We start from the raw sequence: 24,112 nt of genomic DNA, 5'->3' as shown, positions 1-24,112 counted from the left end.
ATCACAGGTTGACTACGGGATATACTTAATTTGTTGGTGTCTCAAGTAAGAAAGTAACTTATGCAATTACTAGATAAGATATTCAAAGTTAAGTATACAGTGACAGATCTAGTAGCCAGCCTCACTCACAAACCAGTCAAATGCCAAACTTTATCATAGCATGTGTCTTATCCACACACACCAAATAAGTAGATTAGAACCTGTTAATATCATGATACTTATCTTATCCCCTCATTCTATTTTCCCCTTATTCTTTCAGTCTTCCATCCATCCAAATTCCATGATATTTGACGTAGAATAAATTCAACACTACTTTGATAGCCTCATCTAGTGGTTATTCAAATTACTGCTACAGAATTGACCTGAATCGAAGAATCATTCAAACTAGAAGGCCACAAATACCTCTGGGGGTTGGGGCTGGTGTCATAATGTTATAAATCATTACTAACAGGCCACCTCACGCACTCTGTGTGTTTGTTCCTGCCAGTCCCCCTGTGGTTGATGGTGATGCCTGAGCCCAACCCAGCAATGCAGAAGACGAGAACTCGGTGGTGGCAGGGACGACTGGGAGTTCCTCTGCTGTTTCTGGTTTTCCCGCTCCTCAGGACCGAACCGCTCCAACTCGAGCTGTCGTTCAATGGACTTTCGGAGCCCCAGAATGTGACACTGGCGGCTATCCTGCCTTTGCACAACACTGAATACCCGTGGGCCTGGCCTCGCGTGGGACCCGCTCTGATCAGAGCTCTGGAGCGAGTCAATGACGAACCCACCCTGCTGCCGGGCCACCGCCTCCGCATCGTCTACGACAGCAGCGAAAGCAAAGATGGAGTCTGCTCCGACTCAGTGGCGCCGTTGGTGGCCGTGGACCTCAAGTTCTCCTACGACCCGTGGGCCTTCATCGGGCCTGGCTGCGACTACGCTTCGTCTCCTGTGGGCCGCTTCACCACCCACTGGGATGTTCCCATGGTGACGGCTGGGGCAGCGGCCATCGGCTTCAACATGTACACCTCCATCACCAACACGGGCCCCACATACAAGAAGCTGGGCGAGTTTGGGGTGCGCCTGCATCGCCATTTTGGCTGGCACAGGCACGCCATGCTCATGTTCAGCGACAACAAAGATGACGACCGGCCATACTACTTTACGGCAGAGGGGCTGTACACGCAGCTGCAGCTGGACAACATCACCACAGCAGACAAGGTCTTCAATGAGCAGACTGGACCCGTCCAGTATGATGACCTCATCAGTGACATAAGCCAGAGTGCCCGAGGTGAGCTCCCAGTCCAATCTCTGTCCATCTGACCTCTGTCCTATTTCTCCATAAAGTATTCTGGGCACCCTCTGTCTTGATCTGGGTGACTGTTTAAGCCTTGTTCTCATCTTGATCAAGTTTTTTTTCTTCTTACAATTGCTTACAGATACATACATGTTGACATGGTTATATCAAAAACCTGAGAACATAGCTCCCAATCGGTCACGAACTCAGCTTGCAGAAGATTTGCCTGAGCGTTAATGTCCGCACATTAAAGCCATATGTGTAGAATGTGAAAATAAGTGGCCTGACTAATTGCTGTTTGGCAGTAATGGTATTTTGATTCCATTATTTCAGTAATCTGGAGAGAGCAGTCAATCCCAGTTGGTCCTTATTTCAAGACCACATGTGTATGCTGTTTTCATTTGCAACCACTCTTTTCATTATTGTAAATTGACCTGTCAACTTACTAATTGTCTCAATTACCAGATGTAGGACTAAGTTCACATGGGCAGTTTAAATCCAGTAGATTGAATGATAATATTTGAGCTGAAGTTTTATTGACCTAGTGAGTCAATAAACAGATAGACCTAGAATTTGACCAAAAGCGTATTAATGCATGGTACTGGCAGAGCGAGAAAAGTTGTTAACTTGCCACAATGTCAATTAACACACAACACATTGAGGGAGAGAAAACGGACTTCTGTTAACGCACATTTAACAGACAGCATGACAATGTAGGAAGAGGAAATAGAAATGGCTAAAACTCCATCATGGCGGACCTTAAGGGGTCCCTGTGGCACATTGTTTCCTTGTGAGGAGAGGGACCTTCGTACCGAATTTCATGACTTTAGGTCAAACAGGGTGAGGGGCGTGACCTTTCAAAGTTTGCATTTTCAATCTCTTGTCATAGCTCCACCATCTGGCCAATCGGCCTCATTTTGTAAATGCCGGATCTCTACGCATCAAATTAGTCAAAATCGGGGCCAGTGCTGTCTGAGATATCACATGTGACTAATGCACTAACGTACTAACGGACGGAGACAAGTCCTCAGTCCCCTCCCCGATTTCAGCATGGGGAACAATAAATCATGGCAGGGAGTTAGAGAGAGTGAAAAAGAGAGGGTGTGTACAAGCAAAGCGATAGGTCTGTGAAAGATACAGTACAAAGGAGGAAACAGGATAGTGAGAGAGAGATTGCAAATAGTAAGAGGGCGTAGACCTACTGACCGAGAGATGGTAAGTGTTAAAATATAATGGTGTTGAAAGGGTTAAAATATTGAATCATATAGTGTGGGAATAGAATAGTGCTCTCTGCTTTGTTGGTCTATGGATGAATCATAACGAGTCCACCCCCTCCGCTTTAACTCCGTGTGTGTCAGTGGTCCTATCCACATGGCAGCAGGGGAACACCCTGTGCACATTCTGACACCACAACCTACTACATTTCTTCCCATAAAGAGATGATGCGTCTGGGACTGTATCTGCAGGTGTGAGGAGCCTCGCTGTTTCTGCTCAGATGTGCAGAAAGTTCAGCTGGCATCGCCTTGCTGCTGCCGAAACCATTAAAGGTGCCTCCACAGGCGCTAAAGTCTAGGAGATAAGTAGAGGCGTCTAGGAAATGCTGACAGAACATGTTCCTGAAAACTCTCTCACATGCACACACACACACACACTCTAAGTTGCTGGAAACTTCAACAGAGGCAACTCCACTTGGCATACAGATAACCTTATTAGGTACTCGAGCACTTCATTGTTATTTCAAATCTGTAACTAATTAAGTGCTCCCCGGCTAGCACCCTTAACTGAACCGCCACCAAGCAATCAATATCTCCAATATGAAGTTTGAGAGTGCAGTTAATGGATGTCGCTTTAATTCGATAATTGGCGAGTTCAGGTGTTGACATGCGCTGTCATTTGCATTTTCTCACACCATATCATTATTGATTTTGGAATTAACCCAGAAAGTAACTGTCTTTAGTTGGGCGAGGCGTCCATGTATTGATTGAAAGGAATGTGTCAATGGGAATGCTTGATCGGTGCTAGTTTAATTGTAATGGAGAATGTGTTGTCTGTTTTCTTTGACACATGCAGACATGCATTTCTGGTGCCAGTACTTTGTGGCTCCATTACTTTTTCTTCTTAGCCTCGGGACACGCTGAAGAAGGTACTTGAAAGCGCACTAAATGATCAGAACTCATCGTTATCCATAGATTTTTAGTTTTGACTTCCTCTAACGTGGCCTCTCTCATTTTATTTGACTGGCTGCACCGATGTAAATGTGGAAATGTGATAGTATGGAAGTGTGGCTCGTAGTTTCTGAGACAGAGGACATTACGTGAACTTGAATGTTAGAATGTAGGTGGTATAACTGCCCCGTTGGGAACCACCTCCCTCCTCACACCGTGCCCAGCCCCAGCCAGTTTCCTGTATTCCACTCCCCCAGTTCCCACATGGGTACGACAACATTCTTAATTAAAAGTCCCAAACTTAAGCAAGAGGTGTAGCCAGTGGCCCCTCTTTGACTTTATAAGGGAAACTGCTTAGGACATTTCTGACACAAAGGTATTTCCTGCGAAACATAATTTGTCCTGACTTTTTGTTCTTCTTGGCCACTGTTTTATAAGGCTATTTTGGGGATCGGCCCCGTATGACCACCATCTAAGTTTATTGACTGTGTCAAACAGTCGTTTGTCTCCCAAGCAACCGGGAATCAATTCGCAGGCTAAGCTGACCAGGCTGGGGGCGGAGTGATGGTGGGTGGGAGAGAGAAGGAGAGAGAAGAGGGATGGCTGGCTCCTCTGCTTTATCCCAGTCCATTGTTGAAGGATGCTCAGTTCTCACATGATCTTCGCTGCACTCACCCTCCCTCACCAGGAGCCTAAACTTTTCGTGGTTGGTCAAATTAAGACCGTACCATCAGTGTCCCCTCAGAATCCCTCCACCAATCACCGCTTCAAGAGGTTAGGAAACCAATGGGAACCACTCTTAATTGGTCAGAATCAACAGTTTAAAATGAATAATTATATCAATATGCTAGCCCTGCGGACAATATCCCATTGTTGTTTTCCTGTTGTGTTTTTTCCCGGTTGTAGCCTGTCCAAGCCCCAGGGCCTCTGGAATGATATAAGCCTGATGGTAAAAGGAAACAACGTCATTTGATGAAGTGATTTGCAAGCAGCGCTCTATATCAGAGCCAGCAGTCCCATTAAGTCCCATTTAAAAGGAAGAAAAATAAGCCTGGTTTCTCTGGCGCTTTGAGTTGCAGTGGAGGCGGAGAGCTCCCCTAATTCAAACAGCGTGGAGACTTCCAGTGTGGGATTACTTGGTGGTGCTGTGGCTGTCTCTTCCGTCGTGTTTACCCCCCCCCCCCCCCCCAGCAGCATTTAGCAAATCACAGCTGGGGATTGTGTCGGTTTGTTAGACTGGAAGGCAAGAGAAGGGGACTGAGAGAGAGAGATTAAGAGCGATACTGTTAGACAGACATTTAAACATAGAAACAGAGCCCAGCTAGCATATAATGTTCTGAGAACCATATGTTTCTTAGAGCATTGTAAAAGCCTGGTTGTCCTATGTTTTTTTAAAACATTTTCTACATACAACCCAACTTTCTGGGAATGGTGGAGGATAGTTACTTGACTTCGGAACATTCTCAACACATTTTAAAGAACCTGACAAAAATACATAATTTTCTTGGTATTTCATTACTTTAACATAATGTTTCCTAAAAGTTCAATCATAGTTCTATTTTAATTTCAATTTTGTTAATGTTCTAGGAATAATCTTCAACTGGTTTGACATTGAAAATGTTTTCAAATAGTTCAGAGAACGTTAAGAAACAATGTTCTTCTGTGAGAATTTCAGTACTTCGGCCATAACGTTTCCAACAGGTTTCATCATGATTCTATTTCAAGTAATGTTCTCAAATTGTTCCCGAGAACATTAAGAACTTTCCATAGAAAACAGAAGAGTTTAGTAAAATTCAGAGAACATTCTAAGAATGTTATTTAAAAGCGTATACATTCCCTTCTCAGCATCAACACAACTATTTCTATCTTGTTAAGTGTGTCCAGGTGTGTTGGCTGCACCCACTAATTGGCCACACCTGATTTTAAGAAGATTATAGGTTGAAATCTCACTGATGCCACGTCACAGCAAAAAATACATGTGTTTGCATGATTTACTGCCTAAGGAAATTCATTTCCATGTGTCCTATCTGTGCTTGGTATAAAACAAAACAAAAAAGTTACTAAAAAAACTCCCATTTCTCAGAACATTAAGAAAACCTTAGAGGAAAACTTTCAAGGAGCCAGAGAAAAAGTTCTCAGAACCTACCTGTAACGTAAAAATAAATATCCCCAGAACAGACAAAATGTTCACTTCTGTTCTCAGAACATAAAAAAAAGTTTTACCAGTCAGTAAACATGTGGCTTTGTTCCCACAACCAATGTTAAACCAAAAACATACGTTCCCACAATTTGCAAGGAACGAAATGTGCTAGCTGGGAGAGCTTTTGTAATGCTGTTCCATCAGATGAGGCTGGTGGGAGGAACTTTGGGAGGGACGGGCTCATTGTAGTGGCTGAAATGGAATCAATGGAATGGTGTCAAACACGTTGTTTGATGTGTTGGGTAACGTTCCATTGATTCCGTTCCAGCCATTACAATGAGCCGTCCTCCTATATTTCCTCCCACCAGCCTCCTCTTTGTTCCATTATTACTTGTAATTGCCCTGGCAGCGTTCACCTGTCACAGTTATGCCGGTAAAGAGTATTTGGATCAGAACGTTAATTTGCCGTAGATTCATAAATCTCACCAGAAGGGGAGACAGAGTGAGCCAGAATGTGGCAGCTTGTCAAACACAGCCCGAGGGGAAATGAGAAAACAGTTTGTCCTATCTTGCTCCCAGGGAAATATGCAATGTATTTCTTTAATCACATTCCAAATGATTTATTTCTGGCTGTTTATCTTCCCATCCAAGTAAAATGTTCGACCAATGGTAATAATTTACTTGAAATATTACCTGCCCTGGGGCTATGCAAACAAAGTTGCAAAAACTATCCGTTCAAAACATAGAAATGAGTGTGAGAAATAAAGACATAAAGAGATGGCGGAGGCCTGGCCAATGAGGGCTGTCTCGGAGAAAGAAAGAAAAAGACCAAGATAGCCAAGACAGAGAACTGGAGAAACGCAAATGGAGTGTGAATGAAAGCACAGAGCTGCTTTGTAATGCTCACTATGTCTAAACCTCAGCTTAGCTGGATTTGAGAGTTTACCCTTCAAGGTATTTGGATAGACGGTCCATTTTTAAAATTCTCCTCCTGATGTGCCAGAATGAAAGTTTGACGGAGAGGAGAATCCTCAAGCATGGCTGAGCTGAGGAGATAGTTTCCATGGATACGGGCAGCATCTGCGCCAGAGCGCAGGAACAGGTGGGCGTGACAGGAGCGATCACCTGCCTTCCTGCGTCGTATATTTTCCTCTGGCGTACATTGGTACTGTCAGTGTGACCACCAGATTGTTGCTCTCTCCTATTCCCTCTCGCCCTCTTTCACCTGCTCTCAAACACACAGAAACACTCCGTCTGTCTCTCTCACACACCACATTCAAATACATACAAGTGGCAGAGTATGATTCAATCTTTTGTAAATCACACAATAACCATATGTTCGAATTCATGTCATATTAAATCAACGTTTATTTGTCACGTGCGCCGAATACTTACTTACTGTGTATGTATGTGCATCTGACAGGGTACATTTAATGCATGTGGACTAATGATGTGTAGTAATGATGTGTAGATGTCTAATACTCCCAGATACACAGCAGCCACACATCTGAATGTTGATCAAATTCGCAGGCTAAGCTTTTTACCTAAGCATCTAACTGACATCACTGGACTCGTATGAGAAAAAAGGCGTGCAATTGCTCTAGACGATTTACAAGACAGGACTTTGAGAACGGACATATACAGTGCATTTGGGAAAAGTATTCAGACCCCTTCACTCTTTCCATATTTTGTTATGTTACAGCCTTATTGTAAAATTGATTAAATTAAGGTTTTTCCTTATAAATTCACACACAATTCCCCATAATGACAAAGCACAAACAGGTTTTTAGGCACTTTAACAAGTTTATTAAACATAAAAACTGAAATACCTTATTTACATAAGTATTCAGACCATTTGCTTTGAGACATTTTGCTCAGGTGCATCATGTTTCCATTGATCATCCTTGAGATGTTTCTACAACTTGATTGAACTGCACTTGTGGGGAATTCAATTGATTATACATGATTTAGAAATGCACCCACCTATCTACATAAGGTCCCACAGTTAACAGTGCATGTCAGAGCAAAAACCAAGCCATGAGGTCGAAGTAATTGTCCGTAGAGCTCCGAGACAGGATTGTGTTGAGGCACAGTTCTGGGGAAGGGTAACAAAAAATGTCTGCGGCATTGAAGGTCCCCAAGAAAACAGTGGCCTTCATCATTCTTAAATGGAAGAAGTCTGGAACCACCAAGACTCTTCCTAGAGTTGGACGCCCGGTCAAACTGAGCAATCAGGGGGGAAGGGCCTTGGTCAGGGAGGTGACCAAGAACTAGATGGTCACTCTGACAGAGCTCTAGAGTTCCTCTGTGGAGATGGGAGAACCTTCCAGAAGGACAACCATCTCTGCAGCACCACCAATCAGGCCTTTATGGTAGAGTGGCCAGACGGAATGGTGGTGGCAGCATCATGCTGTGGGAACTGGGAGACTAGTTAGAATCGAGGGAAAGATGAACGGAGCGAAGTACAGAGATCTTTGATGAAAACCTACTTCAGAGCACTCAGCAGCTCAGACTGGGGCGAAGGTTCACCTTCCAACAGGACAACGACACTGAGCACACATCCAAGACAACGTAGGAGTGGCTTCGGGACAAGTCTCTGAATGTCCTTGAGTGGCCCAGCCAGAGTTCAGACTTGAACATGATCTAACATTTTTGGAGAGACCAGAAAATAGCTGTGCTGTGACGCCTCCCCATCCAACGTGACAGAGCTTGATAGAATCTGCAGAGAAGAATGAGAGAAACTTCCCAAATACAGGTGTGCCCAGCTTGTAGCGTCATACCCAAGAAGACTCGAGGCTGTAATCAATGCCAAAGGTGCTTCAACAAAGTACTGAGTAAAGGGTCTGAATACTTATGTAAATGTGATATTTCATTTTTTTCATATATACATTTGCAGAAATTTCTAAACTTATTTTTGCTTTGTACTTATGGGGTATTGTTTGATGAGGAAAAAACATATTTAATCAGTTTTAGAATAAGACTGTAACATAACAAAGTGAAAAATGAAGGGGTCTGAATAATTTCTGAATGCACTGTATTTACTTTTTTATAAACTTGCCTGGATTTGATTTTATCGACGTATCTGATTCTATGGAATTGTTTATTTGCCACTATCTCACAACTGTTTGATGTCAATAGAAGGGATACAAGTTTTGGAGTGAATACGCTCCCTGTCATCATTGAAAATTGCTTGAACAGAGGTTTATCATTGGTCAAAAGGTAACCCGATGCCTTGTGCACTGGGGCAAAATGATGTGATATTGGCCAACTTCTCTGAATTGGTGTGAATTACTTTCACACCAGCTGGGAATCTAACACCTTTTTGTATTGGCAAACTAGGTTGCCTTTTCTTTCTTCTCATTTTGGCATGAAAATGCTATCACACCTGTTCAAACAAAACAAACAACCCCTTTCAAATGATCAAGGTTTGACAGATACCCACCTTAGATGGTCCATGGAAGTCAGTATGGGAATGAAGTACACATTTACTTTTAGTCTTGTTGACTGACTAAAAGTACACGTGGACAGTTCTTCCAATATCTTCAATATTTGCCTCGGAATTGGATTAGGACGTGCGCAGTTACTTCCAGGATGTGTCCGTTTTCACTTGTAGCCTGTGAGAAAGACCCGCTCACGCGATGGAGAGCCACGTGAGTGAGAGGTGCAAACACCACGCAGGTAGAAGGTAATTATTATTATTATTATTATTATTATTATTATTATTATATTAAGCCCAAAGGCACAACAGCCACTGGCCACAAAGGCATGGATTTTTTAGGGGGCATTACGGCCACACAAAGGGGATGCTGTCGGGAAATTCGAGGCATTACCAAGTGCTTGTCAAATTGTGAATGAGAGACTGATGAAGTGTGTACAGCCTGTCCAAAAAATAAGAGCTCATGCCTTTCGTGCAACTTTTTTCAAATCATCATTAGAATCGCGTCATGCAGCCTTAGAATGTATTGAAAATCAAAACATATAGCCCAACGTTTGTATCATGACTAAAGTTACATAAATAACACTAAATTAAGCATATAGGAATACCTATTTCGTTGTGAACCGCTCAACACAGAATAGCCGCATGTGCGCACTCCCTCAAATCATTGGGAGAAAATATCCGTTCTATTTTATTCAATTGTATTCTTCATACTGCAAAATAATGCCATGAAATTCTAAGCAAATCTTATCTGCTAAATGGAACTAGTGTAGCCCACAGCCATATGGCATAGCCAGATCAGGACCTAACACAAGGACAACTCAGAGTATGTTATTCTGTTCTTCTGAAATAGACTACATTTTCTTCACATCATGTTTCTTTAGACCTGTCTAAAATAAATAATGGATTCATTGTGATAGTGTAGGCTATATTACATTCATTAATTAGACTTTTTAAAATGCAGATGTTCCAAAGGTCTGCATCAGTGGCTTGTAGGATATGTGTGGAAGCCAGAAGATGATAAATGTGTTTATGTTAACTAACGGTCAATTACCGTGAGACCGAAAGTTATTGGCTCCACAGTCACTGGCTGATGAAATTTTGTGACCACCACAGCCCTAAACACACCCTGAATCTAACATGACCTCCAATGGAACCATGTGTGAAAGCCAACTTAGATGGGCAGTTTGACCAGACATAGCTGAAGAGGAATCTACCTGAGGGGGTCAGTGTTTAGGCCTAACACTCAGACAGGATGATGCACCTGGACACCGGCGCAGCTACGCAACAGACGGAGCATGTTGTTTGGCTGAAGGGCCACTGAAGCGCGGCTCCGGGGGATGCCTCGCTAAATGGCACAGCACACACACACACACACACACACACACACACACACACACACACACACACACACACACACACACACACACACACACACACACACACACACACACACACACACACACACACACACACACACACACACACACACACACACACACACACACACACACACACAGAGGAGCGATGGGTCTAACCCTACCTGATTTATAACGGCTGATACAGTAGAGAATGACATGGATAGAAAGATTGCTGGTCCGATTAGCCTGGCAAACGCTCCTGACATTTTTGTGGGCTCTAATAAAGGGGACCATCTGTTGCCGCTGGAGATGTGAGGCCTACGTGGCATGTGCCAAAACACGGGAGGCAGTTATTGCTTCTGTGTGCCGTATGCAAGGCCCGCCATCGCTCGTCATCAACGTGCTGGACGTAGTGTGTAAACAACATGGGCCTGCTGCTGCATTTCTTTCACCACCTAGAATCTAACTCTGCCTGAGATGCTTCCTCGACACAAGAGAAATGGATTTGACGGAATGGAAATGTTCCACTGAGCTAAACATTTTAATGATGTCGGAGAGCTTAGTCAACCTGCTAATATTCCCTGGCAAGAAGCAAATATAAAATTACTTACTAACACAAAGTCAGTCCTTGTTCACCTTCACCCCTAGAAGAGATGTAATTATGTACATCGAGCCGGGTACAGTTTGTGGTTGTAAATTATTTAGGCAGGGCACTTTGCAGTATGTAAAGATAATGCATATTAAATCATACAAATCCCTGTATATAAGATTGATAGTAGCTTTGACCCAGCCTTCCCCTTCGAAGAGCGAATGTGAGATTATTCAAGATAAGATAAGTAGACATTTAGATTGTGAGGTTTTATATCCTAGTTGATGTATTGATTGGTTACAGAATACTTAGGGCACTTTGCATTTCACTTATGTGAAACAAAAGCATCTTACCAACACAAATCCATGTATATAGGATAGTGATTAAGATTGGCAGGTTTAATACTGCTATATAAAATCCAGTTTTTCAGACCCTTTTCAATGTATTGTTAATAGTCTGTTTGACATGTGGCTTTCATTAACCAGAAATTATCCTACAGATCTGGCAACCCTCACCCATCCCAACCCTCATTAATTCCCTCCACGGGGCAGCCACAAATCAACACTGACAGATGACACTCAGAGGACATCCCCACCCCATCGACATCATCCACATCTACCCAGAGAGGACAGGAGATGGAACAGGAGAGGGGCGAGATGGAAAGCGAGACCATATGAGAGACGGAGAAAAGGGGCACGAGGGGGAAAGGAAAAAGAAAGAGAGAGAGAGAGACAGGCAAAGAGAGAGAGGGGGATGGAAGAGAGACATGCAAGAGAAAGAGGAGATAGACGACCGCGTATAAGTAATGAGAGTGATTATAAAGAAAGAGAGGACAAGGAAGGAGAGATAAATAGAGACCGAATGTGTGTGGGAAATGGAGCAGCTCGTCCTCCAGTAATGAAGTGGTCTCCCAGCGCCTCAGTCTTAAGTCCCTCACCCCGTCTAATTTACGCAAGCCCGCCTCATGACCACATCCAGCAGAATAATTTAATCAGGCAGGATTTGTTAAGAATAATGACTCTTTCTTGGATGCTTTACATTTGGCATAGGTTGTTTCAGGGTAGGGAATTGCTTGTGGCAGTTGAGGTATTGTTTTTGTCCACATACAGTTGAAGTCGGAAGTTTACATACACCTTAGCCAAACACATTTCAACTATTTCACAATTCCTGACATTTAATCCTAATAAAAATTCCCTGTCTTAGGTCAGTTAGGATCACCACGTTATTTTAAGAATGTGAAATGTCAGAATTATAGTAGAGAGAATGATTTATTTCAGCTTTTATTTCTTTCATCACATTCCCAGGGGGTCAGAAGTTTACATACACTCAATTAGTATTCGGTAGCATTGCCTTTAAATGATTAAACTTGGGTCAAACGTTTCGGGTAGCCTTCCACAAGCTTTCCACAATAAGTTGGGTGAAGTTTGGCCCATTCCTCCTGACAGAGCTGGTGTAATTGAGTCAGGTTTGTAGGCCTCCTTGCTCGCACACGCTTTTTCAGTTCTGCCCACACATTTTCTATAGGATTGAGGACAGGGATTTGTGATGGCCACTCCAATAGCTTGACTTTGTTGTCCTTAAGCCATTTTGCCACAACTTTGGAAGTATGGTTGGGGTCATTGTCCATTTGGAAGACCCATTTGTGACCAAGCTTTAACTTCCTGATTGATGTCTTGAGATGTTGCTTCAATATATCAACATCTTTTTCCTTTCTCATGTTGCCATCTATTTTGTGAAGTGCACCAGTCCCTCCTGCAGCAAAGCACACCCACAACATGATTCTGAAACCCCTGTGCTTCGCGGTTGGGATGGTGTTCTTCGGCTTGCAAGCATCCCCCTTTTTCCTCCAAACACAACAATGGTCATTATGGCCAAACAGTTCTATTTTTGTTTCATCAGACCAGAGGACATTTTTCCAAAAAGTATGATCTTTGTCCCCATGTGCAGTTGTAAACTGTAGTTTGGCTTGTTTATGGCGGTTTTGGAGAAGTGGCTTCTTCCTTGCTGAGTGGCCTTTCAGTTTATGTCGACATAGGACTCGTTTGACTGTGGATATAGAGACTTTGTACCAGTTTTCTCCGGCATTTTCACAAGGTCCTTTGCTCTTCTTCTGGGATTGATTTGCACTTTTCGCACCAAAGTACGTTCATCTCTAGGAGACAGAACGTGTCTCCTTCCTGAGTGGTATGACAGCAGCGTGGTCCCATGGTGTTATGCTTGGGTACTATTGTTTGTACAGATGAACGTGGTACCTTCCGGCATTTGGAAATTGCTCCCAAGAATGAACCAGGCTTGCGGAGGTCTTGGCTGATTTCTTTTGATTTTCCCATGATGTCAAGCAAAGAGGCACTGAGTTTGAAGGTAGGCCTTGAAATATATCAGCAGGTGCACCTCCAATTGACTCAAATGATGTCAATTAGCCTATCAGAAGCATCTAAAGCAATTACTTAATTTTCTGGAATTTTCCAAGCTGTTTAAAGGCACAGTCAACTCAGTGTATGTATACTTCTGATCCACTGGAATTGTGATACAGTGAATTATAAGTGAAATAATCTGTCTTTCAACAATTGTTGGAAAAATTACTTGTGTCATGCACAAGGTAGATGTCCTAACCGACTTGCCAAAACTATAGATTATTATCAATATTTGAAATAGTTGAAAAACGAGTTTTAATGACTCCAACCTAAGTGTATGTAAACTTCCAACATCAACTGTACAGTCGTGGCTAAAAGTTTTGAGAATGACACAAATATTAATTTCTACAAAGTTTGCTGCTTCAGTGTCTTTAGATATTTTTGTCAGATGTTACTATGGAATACTGAAGTATAAAGACAAGCCTTTCTATGATAAGGTGCGTCTCGGTGAGAGGTGTAGGGGCCAGGCGCAGGAGAGCGGTGCATTTTGAGAAGCGTGTTTAATCATATAGTCCACCAATACAAAAATGGCACAGACGAAAATCCAAAAACTACGCTCTCGAAGAATCAGAAACTCGTGCAAACGCACGGAGGAACAACCACAGTTCCGACACTTACATACACGTGCATAATAGTGAAAACAATTCTGAAACCCATGCAAAACGCAAGGAGGAACAAACTCAGTTCCGGCACTTACATACACGTGCGTAATAGTGAAAACAATTCTGAAACCAGTGCAAAACGCAAGGAGGAACAAACTCAGTTCCGGCACTTACATACACGTGCGTAATAGTGAAAACAATTCTGAAACCAGTGCAAAACGCAAGGAGGAACAAACTCAGTTCCGGCACTTACATACACGTGCGTAATAGTGAAAACAATAAACATCAAATATAATCGAGCGCAAATACATACAAGCTTAATCCTGCACGAACTAAGGCAGGCAACAGGTGCCCTATATATACACAGAGGTAAACGCAAAAGAAACCAGGTGTGAAAAGGAACACAGACAAAACAACCAGAAAAGGAAAAAGGGATGGTGGCGGCTAGTAAACCGGCGAGCGCAGCCCGAACAGGGAGAGGAGTTACCTTTGGTAGAAGTCGTGACACTTTCATAAGTGTCAAAGGCTTTCATTGACAAATACATGAAGTTAATGCAAAGAGTAAATATTTGTAGTGTTAACCCTTCTTTTTCAAAACCTCTACAATCATCCCTGGCATGTTGTCAATTAACTTCTGGGCCACAGCCTGACTGATGGCAGCCCATTCTTGCATAATCAATGCTTGGAGTTTGTCAGAATTTGTGGGTTTTTGTTTGTCCACCCGCCTCTTGAGGATTGACCTCAATATCTCATTGGGATTAAGGTCTGAGGAGTTTCCTGGCCATGGACCCAAAATATAAATGTTTTGTTCCTCGAGCCACTTAGTTATCACTTTTGCCTTATGGCAAGGTGCTCCATCATGATGGAAAAGGCATTGTTCATCACCAAACTGTTCCTGGATGGTTGGGAGAAGTTGCTCTCGGAGGATGTGTTGGTACCATTCTTTATTCATGGCTGTGTTCTTAGGCAAAATTGTGAGTGAGCCCACTCCCTTGGCTGAGAAGCAACCCCACACATGAATGGCCTCAGGATGCTTTACTGTTGTCATGACACAGGACTGATGGTAGCGCTCACCTTGTCTTCTCCAGACAACCTTTTTTCCGGATGCCCCAAACAATCGGAAAGGGGATTCATCAGGGAAAATGACTTTACCCCCGTCCTCAGTAGTCCAATCCCTGTACCTTTTGCAGAATATCAGTCTGTCCCTGATGTTTTTCCTGGAGAGAAGTGGCTTCTTTGCTGCCTTTCTTGACACCAGGCCATCCTCCAAAAGTCTTCACCTCACTGTGCGTGCAGATGCACTCACACCTGCCTGCTGCCATTCCTGAGCAAACTCTGTACTGGTGGTGCCCCGATCCCGCAGCTGAATCAACTTTAGGAGACGGTCCTGGTACTTGCTGGACTTCCTTGGGTGCCCTGAAGCCTTCTTCACAACAATTGAACCGCTCTCCTTGAAGTTCTTGATGATCCGATAAATGGTTGATTTAGGTGCAATCTTACTGGCAGCAATATCCTTTTTGTGCAAAGCAATGAAGACGGCACGTGTTTCCTTGCAGGTAACCATTGTTGACAGAGGAAGAACAATGATTCCAAGCAACACCCTCCTTTTAAAGCTTCCAGTCTGTTATTAGAACTCAATCAGCATGACAGAGTGATCTCCAGCCTTGTCCTCGTCAACACTCACTGTGTTAATTAACGAGAGAATCACTGACATGATGTCAGCTGGTCCTTTTGTGGCAAGGCTGAAATGCAGTGGAAATGTTTTTTGGGATTCAGTTCATTTACATGGCAAAGAGGGACTTTGCAATTAATTGCAATTCATCTGATCACTCTTCATAACATTCTGGAGTATATGCAAATATGCATACAAACTGAGGCAGCAGACTTTGTGAAATTAATATTTGTGTCATTCTCAAAACTTTTGGCCACGACTGTACATCTGGTTGTTTTGCCAGGTATAGTATGGATTCTTTCAGGGTCAAGAAAGGTTGATTTATGCCACAGATTATCCATTATATTGACCAGATACTCAAATGGCCGCTCTAACACTGAATAGGTGTATTAAAAAAATGGAAGGCAGTAGGGAGGATGCAAGATCAGTTTGGACCCTTCGAGCCAATGAGAGGGCAGAAATGCGTGTGAACAACAGGCACAACGTCAAAATTGTCTGTATTGTAATAATTCATGAAAATAAAAATGTTAAATAGGGTTAGGCATACGGTTAGCAGTGTGGTTGGGGCTAGGTTTAAAATCTCATTTTAATAAGAGAAACTGTAGAATTAGATAGGGTTTTATTTTTGGTAACTCGTGATGACCAGGCAAAACACTGATAAAAAGTGTTTTTTCTCAAAGTTGCCGGGATGTCACATGTCATACTTACAGTGCATTCAGAAAGCATTCAGATCCCTTACCTTTTTCCATATTTTGTTATATTACAGTCTTATTCTAAAATTGATTAAATTCATTGTTTTCTGCATCTATCTACCCACAATACCCAATAATGACAAACCAAAAACAAGTTAAAACTTTTTGCAGATTTATAATTTTAAAAAACAGAAATACCGTATTTACATAAGTATTCAGACCCTTTGCTATTAGATGCAAAATTGAGCTCAAGTGCTTCCTGTTTCCATTGATCATCCTTGAGATGTTTCTACAACTTGATTAGAATCCACCTGTGAAATATTCTATTGATTGGACATGATTTGGAAAGGCACACACCTGTCTATATAAGGCCCCGCAGTTGACAGTGCATATCAGAGCAAAAACCAAGCCGTGAGGTCGAAGCAATTGTCTGTAGAGCTCCGGGACAGGATTGTGTTGAGACACACATCTGGGGAAGTGTACCAAAAACATTTCTGCAGCATTGAGGGTCCCCAAGAACACAGTGGCCTCCATCATTCTTAAATTGAGAAGTTTGGAACCACCAAGGCTCCTCCTAGAGCTGCCCACCTGGCCAAACTGAGTAATCAGGGGAGAAGGGCCTTGGTCAGGGAGGTGACCAAGAACCCGATGGTCACTCTGACAGAGCTCCAGAGTTCCTCTGTGGAGATGGGAGAACCTCTGTGGAGATGGTAGAACCATCCAGTAGGACAACCATCTCTTAAGCAATCCACCAATCAGGCCTTTATGGTAGAGTTGCCAGATGGAAGCCACTCCTCAGAAAAAGGCACATGGCAGCCCGCTTGGAGTTTGCCGAAAGAGAGAGAGATCCTTGATGAAAACTTGTTCCAGAATGCTCAAGACCTCAGACTCTGGTGACGGTTCACCTTCCAACAGGACAATGACCCTAAGCACACAGCCAAGACAACGCAGGAGTGGCTTCGGGACAAGTCTCTGAATGTCCTTGAGTAGCCTAACCAGAGCCCGGACTTGAACCCGGTTGAACATCTCCGAAGAGACCTGAAAAAGGATGTGCAGCGACGCTCCCCATCCAACCTCAAAGAGCTTGAGAGAATTTGCAGAGAAGAATGGGACAAACTCTCCAAATACAGGTGTGCCAAACTTTTGGTGTCATACCCAAGAAGACTGTAGGCTGTAATCGCTTGCAAGGGTGCTTCAACAAAGTACTGATTGATTGATTGATACTGAGTAAAGGGTCTGAATGGTTATGTAAATGTGATATTAGTTTTGTATTTGTAATACAACAACAAAAATGTCTAACAAACATGTTTTTACTTTGTTATTATGGCGTATTGTGTGTAGATTGATGAGGGGGGAAAAAACAATTCAATCAATTTTAGAATAAGGCTGTAACTAAACAAAATGTGGAAAAGTCAAGGGGCCTGAATACTTTCCCGAATGCACTGTATAATCAGTACACTGGTCACAACCTAATCATTATGAAACTTCTATTCAATCAAATAAGCCACATTAAGCAAATAAGCAATTACATTTTTTGTTAACCAAATTCAACAGTCTCAGTGACCTCCATACAAACACTCCTCGCTTGAAGAGAGGAAGAAAATAAAAGACGCCACCTGCACGAGAAGAAAAATTTTGGGCCCAGTTATTCTTATTCTGTTTATTCTAACAGAAGTGTTGTGTGCAGCTCTAGAATCAAACAGTTTACTTGTTTTCTTTCAAATATTTGGGCATTTGACTGATCATGCCAGGAATGCCAAATTGATGGGGTTTGTACTTTTGGGACTATTCCATTTAGCCAGACAAGTGCAGCCAAAGTATTTGAAAGACAACAAATACTATACCATCTGAAGCCAGGTCTGGTTGTATATAGAACAAAGTTTCTGAAAACGTGCAACTTGTGTGGTGAAGAGAGCTATTTTCAATGGTTCGAGTCGTCTTTAGACTCATAGCTTCTTCTTCTCGGCAGGTGCCGGCTGATCAACTGTGAGCCAGTGTAAATGGAGGGCAGAGCGTAATGCCTTTAGCTAACAGAGTGTGACAAATGTGTCTCAACAGCGTGAAATTAATGAATGATTCCGCTTTTCAATGTGTTAGGAGCATATTTTTGTATCTGCCTTCACAGATAATTGTCTAAAATGGTGCAACATAACAATGGGTGACCATTCAGACCATTTTTAATACAGGAAATAAATGCTATTTGCAAGTTTGTCCTAGTCTAACTTTCTTTAAAAATATATTCCATCTAGAGTTACCAAAAAGTACTTTGTTTAGGATGTGTTTTACCTTAGTATTTGTTTAAGTATTTCATTAATAGGCGTATTGTCTTTCCCCAGCAATTTTGGATGTGGCTGGCTGGCTTTCAAATCATCTGGTGTTTCCCATATTGACATTTTTTGTAACAGAGTGCGTTATGACATGTACGGTCATTGATGGAGAAATTTCCGTACCAGGACGTGACTGGTCAGGATGCTATCGATGGTGCAACGGTTGAATTTGGAGAGGACCCGGGGCGGCATGCCAAATTTCTTCAGCCGCCTGAGGAAGTAGAGATGCTGTTCCGTCCTCTTAACGAGACTTGTCATGACAAGTCCTCGGTGAAGTGGACGCCAAAGAACTCTCTCTACTCCTTTGTCTTGCTGATGTTGAGGGAGAGGTTGTTGCCAATGACATCACAATGCCAGTTCACTTACAGTGAGGGAAAAAAGTATTTGATCAATCGGGCATGTATATGTGCTTTCTTGAACACGGGGACCTTGCGGGTGCTACAGGATTTCAGTCCTTCACGGCATTTGTGTGTTACCAATTGTTTTCTTGGTCCCAACTGCCTTGAAATCATTGACAAGATCCTCCCGTGTAGTTCTGGGCTGATTCCTCACCGTTCTCATGATCATTGCAACTCCACGAGGTGAGATCTTGCATGGAGCCCGAGGCCGAGGGAGATTGACAGTTCTTCTGTGTTTTTTCTATTTGCGAATAATCACACCAACTGTTGTCACCTTCTCACCAAGCTGCTTGGCGATGGTATTGTAGCCCATTCCAGCCTTGTGTAGGTCTACAATGTTGTCCCTGACATCCTTGGAGAGCTCTTTGGTCTTGGCCATGGTGGAGAGTTTGTAATCTGATTGATTGATTGATTGATTGCTTCTGTGGGCAGGTGTCTTTTATACAGGTAACAAACTGAGATTAGGAGCACTCCCTTTAAGAGTGTGCTCCTAATCTTAGCTCGTTACCTGTATAAAAGACACCTGGGAGCCAGATATCTTTCTGATTGAGAGGGAGTCAAATACTTATTTCCCTCATTAAAATGCAAATCACTTAATAACATTTTTGACGTGTTTTTTTTTTTTGGATTTTTTTGTTGTTATTCTGTCTCTCACTGTTCAAATAAACCTACCATTAAAATGATAGACTGATAATTTCTTTGTCAGTAGGCAAATGTACAAAATCAACAGGGGATCAAATACTTTTTCCCTCACTGTACCTCCTCCCTATAGTCCGACTCGTCGTTGTTTGTTATCAGTCCTACAACCTTGGTGTCGTCAGCAAATTTTATAATGGAGTTGGAGTCGTGCAAAGCCATGCAGTTGTGGGTGAACAGGGAGTACAGCAGAGGACTGAGGACACACCCCTGGGCGGCCCCTGTGTTAAGATGCAGTGTGGAGGAGGTGTTGTTGCCAATCCTCACAGCATGTGGTTTGTCCGTCAGGAAGTCCAGGATCCAGTTGCAGAGGGTGGTGTCCAGACCCAGGACTTTGAGCTTGATGTCGAGCTTGGAGGGAACAATAGTGTTGAATACTGAACTGTAGTCAATGAACAGAATTCTCGCATACAGTGCCTTCAGAATGTATTCACACCCCTGGACTTCTTACACATTTGGTTGTGTTGCAGCATGAATTTAAAATGTTTTAAATGTAGATTTTATGTCACTCGTCTACACACAATACCCCGTAATGTCAAAGTGGAATTATGTTTTTAGACATTTTTACTAATAAATTAGAAATGAAAAGCTGAAATGGCTTGAGGTTTTCCAATGCCTCGCAAAGAAGGTTGGTAGATGGGTCAAAGAAAACATTAAATATCCCTTTGAGCATGGTAAAGTTATTAATTACACTTTGGATGGTGTATCAATACACCCAGTCACTACAAAGATACAAGGAAACTTCTTAACTCAGGGATTTCAATGGTGACTTCAAAACAGTTACAGAGTTTAATGGCTGTGATAGGAGAAAACTGAGGATGGATCAACAACATTTTAGTTACTCCACAATACTAACCTAATTGACAGAGTGAAAAGAAGGAAGCCTGTACAGAAGCCTGTATTAATGCACTAAACTAAAACTTCTAAAAAATATGCCAAAGAAATTAACTTTATGTACTAAATATAAAGTGTTATGTTGGGGGCAAATCCAATACAAAACATCACTGAGTACCACTCTCCATACTTTGGTGGTGGCTGCATCATGTTATGGGTATGCTTGTCATTGGCAAGGACTAAGGAGTTCTTTATTATAAAAATAAATGGAATAGAGCTAAGCACAGGTCAAATCCGAGAGCAAAACCTGGTTTAGTCTGGTTTCAACAGACACTGGGAGACATTTGCCATTCAGCAGGTCAATAACCTAAAACACAAGGCCAAATATACACTGTAGTTGCTTACCAAGATCAATAATGAACTTGACAGAGCTTCAAGAATAAAAAAAGGAAGAAGAATTTGCAAACATTGTACAGTCCAGGTGTGCAAAGCTCTTAGAGACTTACCCAGAAATACTCACAGAGGTAATATCTGCCAAAGGTGATTCCAACATTTATTGACTCAGGAGGTTGAATACTTATCTAATAAAGATATATTAGTATTTTTCAATTATTCTTTATTTTTCTTCCACTTTGACATTAGAGTTTTTGTAAATTGTTAACAAACAAATTACAATGAAATTCATTTGAATTTTGTAACGTCTGCGTCCAACTCACACTCCCAAACACTTAGATCCCTGGAACTCAGCCCACTTTCCAGCTCACACTCCAGATCCCAATCACCGGAATTCTAATCACCTGCTCACACACCTGCATATCATCATCCCACACTATTTAGTTCAGTTCCTTGCACCCAATCACTGTGAGGTATTGTTTGTTTTGAGACACACTTCTTTCGGAGCTCTGTTTTTTCCCATTCTTCACTCCTCCCGTGTATGACCTTCTGCCTGCCCCTGGACCCAGCTACCTGCCTTCCTATGGTCCCTTCCAATAAACACCTGCTGCGCTCTGTGCTTGAAACCAGCTCTCTGTCTCCTATCGTGTTCATTACAGAATCTCACCAAAAACGACAGATGGATTCAGCAGAGCTGCAGCTACGTCTAACCCGACAGGAGGAACGGATCGATGAACCCTGTGACCTCCTTTGCCAGTCCATTCCTGCTTCACCGTTATTAGGTGCCACAGCCTCCTCTCGTTCATCCTCCCCTATATCCATGCCTAATAAATATGATGGCTCCCCAGGGAAATGTCAATGATTTCTCATGCAGTGTAACCTGTACATAGACCATCACCCTGCTGACTTCACCTCTGACAAAGACAGTGTGGACTTCATCATCACCCTACTCACAGGCAAAAGCTCTGGATTGGGTCGCAGCCCTTAGGGCTGCTCAAAGTTCTGAATCACGTTTCCACCCCCTTTTCAAGGAGGTGTTCGACTATTAGGTTTCAGGTCATCACACTGGGGACCTGTTATGTGAGCTGCGACTGGGCCATCGCTCCACCACTGAGTATACCCTTAAGTTCCGCACCATGACTTCCGGCAGTGAATGGAGTGAACCAGTTCACCTTACAGTCTACCGGAGTGGTCTTAATCGGGAGTTACAGGCCGAACTGGCCTGCAGAGGAGATTTAACGGACCTAAACCAATACATCAATACACAGATGTCCATATCCATTGGCAACCGACTGGTCGACCGCAGACCTATACAGTCGCCCATTGCCTGCGAGTCTTCCTCGCCCTTCTCTTGTCCACCACGGTCCAATAGACCCAAACCCATGCAACTCTGCCGTGCCCCTCTCACGCCTGCCGAGAGACAACCTGAAAACCTGTGCCTCTATTGTGGAGAGAGTAACCACCTACTCACTAGATGTCCGATTCGCGTCCCCGTCGAAGGGGCGACCACAGTCCCTCCACTTCCGCCTGGATAAGCACCTGTACGTTTTTGAATATTACCAAAAGGCAGTTTGGTATCCCGGCTCCTCTTTCTGCTAATGGGGTCACTCAGTTTGTGGAGGGACTCGGGGGCCGCAGGAAATTTCAGTGACAAACAATTGGCACAACAGTTAAGAGTCAAACTAATTCTTGTTAATCCTCCCTTTAGGATTAATGCGCTGGATGGACAACCTCTCGGAACTGGTCTTGTGACTCGCATGACCAAAAGTTTCACCCTTCAGATTGGCCTCCTTCAATCTTAGGACATTCAGTTATTGGTGTTGTCTTCACCTAAACAACCCCTCATTCTCGGTTACCTCTGGCTAAGCCTTCACGACCCTGCATCTCCTGGCGGCAAGGGGAACTGCTGTCATGGTCTCCCGCCTGTTTTAAGAACTGCTTCAGTCTTCCCTGTCGAGCCACCTCCATAGAAGGATTGTAGTCTGCCATTCCAACCCACATCCCACCTGTGTATGCCCAGTTTCTGAGTGTCTTCAGCAAGAAAAAAGCGTCCATTCTGCCCCCTCATCACCCGGAGGACTGCACGATCGAACTCCTTCCTGGGGCATCACCCCCTAAGGGTCAGATCTACCTCTTGTACATCGCAGAAAATGAGGCTATGGACATCTATATAGAAGAGGCCCTCAACATGGGATTCATCAGTCCATCCATGTCTCCGGCTGCATCCAGTTTCTTTTTTGTGAAGAAAAAGGATGGTGGTCTCCGTCCATGCATAGATTACCGACCCCTCAATGACCTTACCATCAACAATCGCTCCCCTCTTCCTCTGATTCCGGCAGCACAAGAACAAGTTGGACAGGCTACCAGCTACTCCAAACTGGACCTACGTAGTGCTTACAACCTGGTCCGTATCCGAAGTGGGGATGAGTAGAAGATGGCGTTCATCACCGCTAGGGGTCACTTTGAATACCTAGTTGTGCCCTACGGTCTCACCAATGCTCCCGCAGTCTTCCAGTCCTTCATGAATTAAGTTTTCCAGGACATGATCAACCAGTTCCTCATCGTGTACATTGACAATATCTTGATCTACTCTCACTCCCTTGCAGAACACGTACAGCATGTGCAACAGGTCCTCCAACGATTACAGGACCACCATCTTTATGTCAAGGCTGAGAAGAGCGCCTTTCACGTTACTATGGTTACCTTCCTAGGGTTCGTACTGACACCAGGAGGGGTCAACATGGACAAAGGCAAAGTCACGGCCGTGCTTAACTGGCCCAAACCTACCACCGTAAAGGCTCTACAACGGATCCTAGGGTTCTCCAACTAAAAATAAATGTCCCATTTTCAGGACCCTGTCTTTCAAAGATAATTCGTAAAAATCTAAATGACTTCACAGATCTTCATTGTGAAGGGTTTAAACACTGTATCCCATGCTTGTTCAATGAACCATACAAGACTGGCAAAAGTGCTCTTCACTGACTAGTCGTGGTTTTGTCTCACCAGGGGTGATGGTCGGATTCGGAATGAGCGTTACACCAAGGCCTGTACTCTGGAGCAGGATCGATTCGGAGGTGGAGGGTCCGTCATGGTCTGGGGGGGTGTGTCACAGCATCA

The 24,112-nt window shown here is 43.2% G+C and overlaps 1 protein-coding gene across 2 annotated transcripts in view; it reads left to right on the top strand.

The window, feature by feature from the left end:
* The window catches only part of LOC124013123 (atrial natriuretic peptide receptor 1-like), a 124,413-nt gene that overhangs the window by 1,505 nt on the left and 98,796 nt on the right, over positions 1 to 24,112 (top strand). For both annotated transcript variants that reach the window (XM_046327297.1, XM_046327296.1), the window contains one exon: positions 488 to 1,270. In XM_046327297.1, the coding sequence (XP_046183253.1) occupies positions 502 to 1,270 (769 nt within the window). In that variant the 5' untranslated portion in view covers positions 488 to 501. The remainder of the gene's footprint in view (positions 1 to 487; positions 1,271 to 24,112) is intronic.

The sequence above is a fragment of the Oncorhynchus gorbuscha genome, linkage group LG24, assembly GCF_021184085.1.
Source record: "Oncorhynchus gorbuscha isolate QuinsamMale2020 ecotype Even-year linkage group LG24, OgorEven_v1.0, whole genome shotgun sequence".
Taxonomy (NCBI): domain Eukaryota; kingdom Metazoa; phylum Chordata; class Actinopteri; order Salmoniformes; family Salmonidae; genus Oncorhynchus; species Oncorhynchus gorbuscha.
This window is presented reverse-complemented; position numbering and strand designations above follow the sequence as displayed.